A 4,020-nucleotide genomic window follows, 5' to 3' on the forward strand; every position below is an offset into this window, starting at 1 on the left:
GCACCAGGCCCTGTTCAAAGTGTTTTACATGTTTTAAGTAATTTAAACCTCAAAACAACCCACTGGGTGGGTATCATTATCACCATTTATCAGTAAAGAAATCAAGGCATAAGGGGGTTAGGTAACTTGCTCAATGACACACAAAAGTGAAGTCAGATTTTGAATCCAGGGAGTTTAACTTAGAAAACAAGCTCTTTAATCACCATATTGTACATCATAAAGATTCCTAACTATTCATTAACTTAATACAGAGGATTTCATGGAATCCTGGGGGTCCCCTAGACCCTCTCACAAAGTCTGCATGGTCAAAATTATTTTCATAATAATACCAGGACATCATTGGACTTTTCTACTATGTCGACAGTTGCACTAAAAGCAAGGGTGGCAAAACCGCCAGTCCCTTAACACAGATGAAGGCGATGGCAAAGAACTGCAGCAGCAGTCACACTCCTCAGTGTCAGGCACTGGGAGTGAAAAAAATGAAAAATAAATATTTAATAAGAAAAGTCTTTTTAAAAGACTGCTTCACTTAATAACTCCTTGAGGAAGCAGTGAAAAGTTATTACTTTTAATAAATCTCAGCCCTCAAGTACACATCTTTTTAACACCGTGTGTGACGAAATGGGAAGGAAGCAGGCTTGGAGCACATCCGCCGCACACTGAAGTAGGGTGGCTGTCCCTGCGGCAGTGTCTGCATGTTGCTTTGGGTTGCAAGCTGAATCTGGTACTTTTTCATGGAACACTATTTTTACTTGGATGAATAACTGACAAACTACGGTTACTCAGATTTGGTATGCGGCAGAAATTTATTTTCTCAAAAATGAAGGAAGTGAGCCTGTCACTTTAAGAGAGTAAAGGGGTCCTGAGATTAAGAAGTTTGAGAACAGTTGATTTAAAGAAATTCTGGACCACCCTTTTTGGTCCAATTTGAATTATGGTCATTAAAAGGAAATGAAATTGAAATTATTTTAAGATGTCATTTTCATTAAGTTTACCCTTACCCTCACCCTCAATCTCCAAAATGAGAGAAATACTATTACCTACCATTTTCTAAAACTCGCACATGAAAGTGTTCAATCACTTAAAAGCGTAAAATGAGGCCAGGCGCAGTGGCTCACGCCTGTAATCCTAGCACTCTGGGAGGCTGAGGCGGGAGGATCATTTAAGCTCAGGAGTTTGAGACCAGCCTGAGCAAGAGTGAGACCCCGTCTCTACTAAAAATAGAAAAATTAGCTGGACAACTAAAAATATATAGAAAAAATTAGCAGGGCACGGTGGTGCACGCCTGCAGTCCCAGCTACTCGGGAGGCTGAGGCAGGAGGATCGCTTGAGCCCAGGAGTTTGAAGTCGCTGTGAGCTAGGCTGATGCCATGGCACCCTAGCCCGGGCAACAGAGTGAGACTCTGTCTCAAAAAAAAAAAAGAAAAAGTGTAAAGTGATTCATAAGATTCTTTATAGATTCTCACTTACCTTCATCTCAATAACAGTTTGCAGAGCTTTTGTTTTGGCAGAATCAGGGGCATTCTCAAACCTCCGATGCATTTCCTATAGAAGAAAAGCAGAAAGAGAGTAAATGCCCTCCCCACTCTCATTTTTTTAAAAGGGGGGAGGGAGAGTAGCCGCATGCAAAAGTTAACTACTCCAGCTTTGTGAGATGTTCTGACCCCTTTCTGTGTGACCAACCTTTCCCCGTGGATCAGGGAATCCGCAGACTGTATTGGGGCTAATGCAACCATGTACTCGTAGGAGGGTCCCTGCCTCTGAACACCTGCTTATTTAAAATTAGTCACACGGATGCCAGCTATCACAACAGTTGAAACTACAGCACATCCCCAGGTTGGTGTGTCAAACTTTCACGTGACTCCAGGATGTAATCAGAACTCCAAATGGTCTAAAAGGGGGATGAGAAATGCTTCCTTTTTAAAAGGAGAAATAAAAGCCATCGCAATCAGGCTGCACTGCCCAAAGCTAGTGAAAGCATGTGTGCTGACAACATCCTTCCCACAGCTTTCACCCCACAGAACCACCACCTGGCTAGCTAGGGTGAAAATCTCTCTCCAGTGGAGCCACAGGTGGAAAAAGATGATTCTGTTGAACAAGTTTTCTAAGTACTTAAGGTTTAGACAATGTCAGAAAAACAGAGCTCTATTTTTTTTAACCCCAAAATCTAGTGAGTTCAGGATAGGAAAGGAAGGAGGAGATATTATCCTGAAGTTACCAGACCACCTCAAGCAATACATTTGTTTTGTTTTGTTTTCCAGGATATTACAGGGTGCACCCGTTTTTGTTATGCAATTTGCTTTTGTACAGTTTGAGTCAAATTTGTAAGTGTGCCCGTCACCCAAATAGTGTGCACTGTACCCGTCAGGTGTGAATTTACCCCTCCCCACCTATTGATTTCCACTGAGTTTTACTTGCATATGTGCACATAAGTGTTGATCAATTAGTTCAAGCAATGTTCTCGTCAGAGTCTGCGAATGTCTCTGAGTAAATCAGTCAGCACTTCTGAAGTACCCTGGGGACAGGCTCTAGTGACCCGAGGGAATGCAAAGGTAAATACTTTCCATCTGAACAATGCTTAAGCATAATAAAAGGAATTTATAACACAATACTTTAGTTATACTATACCTTTCACCTAATTTATTTGTTCTTGCCTGATCAGGAAGCATGGTTTGAGAGAAATAGAAAATATAACTACAAACTTCACTGAGTTGCCTTTTCTCAAAAGAGTAGTCCTAATGAACTGACCGAGTTCTAAATTACAAACAGTGAACAGTTGAAACACCAGTAATTTCAGAACACCCACACTCCCTAGCTGGCTGTTAATACCGCAGCACAAACCACTATTAACACACACGCCCCTTTCCGCGACCTCTCCCCCTGCCTCCAGCCTTAACTATCCAACTAGGTACCCCACTTGTACGTCCAACAAACACTGCAAACTCTACATGCTCGACACTTAGCTCCCGACGGTGCCAAACCTGCTCTGCCCTTCCAGTGACTCAGGCCAAAAGCCTGTGAGTTTTCCTAACGCGTCTCTCTCTCTCTCTCTCTCTCTCTCTCTTAGTTGTGATAACAATAATAATAATTGTAGTTACATAAGAAAATGCCCATATGTGTCAGAGATGCATGCTAAAGTCTGCAGGGTAAAATGATATGATGTCAGAAATCTGCTTTAAAATCTTTGGCAAAGAAAAGAGGAAAAATAAAAAAAGGTGCATGAAGGAAGTGTGGCAAAATGTTGGCAACTGGTGTATCTGAGTGGTAAGTATATGGAGGCTCATTATACTGGTCTCACTACTTCTGTGCAGGTTTGAAATTTTTTATAATAAAATTAATGTTCTCAGTAGAATCCACCTATTTTAAAATTTAACACTGACAAAAAAGAACCCACATGTCCTTTCCCCTTGACCTTGCTCTACTTTTTCTTTTTTCTATATATAGCACTTACTCTGAAAAACTACACGGTTTATTACTTGTGTGTATTGTTTATTTTCTGTTTCCCTCTCCAAGAACGTAAGGCCCACGATCTTTGTTTTATTCCTTCACCGAGGGATCCAAAGTGCCCAGAACAAACAGTAGCTGCCACGTTGGTATGTGAAAGAGCTGGCCCTGCAAAAGCTACAGGAAAATACCTAATTCTACAATTTCCCCAGCGACGGTTAAAGATCAATCCTATGAGTTCTCTCACTAACGGGCACCCTACAGCAGTTCTGTTTTTTGCACAACTTCTGAACGGAAAAGAGATGTCGATCTCTCTCTTTCAAAATTGTTTTTCAAGACTCTGCTTTTACAGAGTTCCTGAGTAAACAACAGAAGAGCTCCCAGCCTCAACCTATCTCAGGACAGAGTCACATCTCCCATGATAATCCCTTCTCCAGGGAAAGGCAGGAAACCAAGTCTTGGATTTTGACATCTCGCCACCACTTTTATTACCAGCAGATAGTCATCGCTATTTTTTTTTCTTTGCCCCCCTTAAAATCAACAAGCCACTTAGCCTCACTGCTGGCATGCCCCTTC

General features: G+C 41.6%; 1 protein-coding gene across 1 annotated transcript in view; it reads right to left on the reverse strand.

The window, feature by feature from the left end:
* LOC105812897 (ELKS/Rab6-interacting/CAST family member 1-like) overlaps positions 1-1,542 on the reverse strand; it is a 112,869-nt gene extending 111,327 nt beyond the window's left edge. The window contains exon 1 of the mRNA XM_012647445.1: positions 1,471-1,542. Within this exon, the coding sequence (XP_012502899.1) occupies positions 1,471-1,542 (72 nt within the window). The remainder of the gene's footprint in view (positions 1-1,470) is intronic.
* Positions 1,543-4,020: the final 2,478 nt, after the last annotated feature.

The sequence above is a fragment of the Propithecus coquereli genome, unplaced genomic scaffold, assembly GCF_000956105.1.
Source record: "Propithecus coquereli isolate 6110/MARCELLA unplaced genomic scaffold, Pcoq_1.0 Scaffold269, whole genome shotgun sequence".
NCBI lineage: Eukaryota > Metazoa > Chordata > Mammalia > Primates > Indriidae > Propithecus > Propithecus coquereli.